The 1239-nt window shown below is 31.2% G+C and overlaps 1 protein-coding gene across 1 annotated transcript in view; it reads right to left on the bottom strand.

The window, feature by feature from the left end:
- Positions 1 to 40: 40 nt before the first annotated feature.
- Positions 41 to 1239, bottom strand: part of LOC104983693 (protein diaphanous homolog 2-like) — a gene marked incomplete at its 5' end in the record, with an annotated part of 32044 nt that continues 30845 nt past the window's right edge. The window contains one exon of the mRNA XM_010833210.1: positions 41 to 375. Coding sequence (XP_010831512.1) covers positions 284 to 375 — 92 coding nt within the window. The remainder of the gene's footprint in view (positions 376 to 1239) is intronic.

Raw genomic sequence — 1239 nt, 5'->3', positions numbered from 1 at the left:
GGGAAAATGTGTTTTTGGTTGACTATTTCTAACTATATGCTTCTAGCAACCTAATTTTATTTCATTTATCACTTTACTAGGATATGATTAGTGTTTTTCTTCCATACTGGATTAAAGGTGGTGAGCAGGGAATGGTAGCAACATTATCTTATCAGGAAAGAAATCAATATTCTGTGGTTGTGTCTGACTTTAAAAACATAAAGGACTATGTAACTGAAATGACATGTATAAGGCCTCGCATAAGGAAACAAGGTAGAATACGTATTGTGATAAACTTATATAATTAAGACCAATATTTTATAAGCCTTACCTTCTTTGAAAATTCTGCTGCTTTTTGTTCACTTTCTTCAACTTTTGCCTTATTCACACAAGAATCTATTAAGATCGACCAAAAATGATTAGAAATTATTTAATTGGACCACTAGGCAAATGACAGCTGCCAGCCTATAATTCTACTATGGAGACTATCATTATTATGTCAACTGATGTTAGATGGAAACTGATGTATACTACACATAAAACATAAACTACCAGATTTTCTTTCTTTTGTATACTACCTGAACTCAATGATGGTATTGTTGAGGCACAAAACCAAGCATCCAAGAATATATTAGACACAATCATCATCATTTAAATGTATTCCATTATTTACCAACTTTATCTATCACAGAACTCATTAAAAATATTTTGTAGCTTATTATGGGTAGAGAAGTGCCAAAGAACTATGGTTAAGATTATTAAGGCTCAAAATGACTCAAAATAAGACTAGAAGGGGAGGTACAACGTACAAAGATTTCACTTGAACATCTTTGAATCAAGGGCAGAATATATTATGTAAATAAGAAAACAAACATCAAGCTTCTCAGGTCTAATCAAACACTAAAGAATGTAAGTAACTGAAGAATCTGCTTCGGGAAGCATTCTCACTATTATATATACAGTCTATTATATATACCAATACCCAACCATGTTATACCTCTTTATTTACCTAAAAGAAATGAAAGCATATGTCTGTCTATACCCAGACTTGTATGTGAATGTTCATAGCAACTTTATTTATAATAGCCAAAACCTACAAAGAAAGCAAATGTCCACTAACAATAAATGTATAAACAGATTGTGGTATATACATATACTGAAATAGCATTCAGTTATAAAATCAAATGATACATGGAATACCACAACACAAATGAATCTCAAAATAATTATGCTGAATGAAAAAAAGCCAAAACAGACAGC

This window comes from Bison bison, unplaced genomic scaffold (genome assembly GCF_000754665.1).
Source record: "Bison bison bison isolate TAMUID 2011002044 unplaced genomic scaffold, Bison_UMD1.0 scf7180017863208, whole genome shotgun sequence".
Lineage (NCBI taxonomy): Eukaryota > Metazoa > Chordata > Mammalia > Artiodactyla > Bovidae > Bison > Bison bison.
This window is presented reverse-complemented; position numbering and strand designations above follow the sequence as displayed.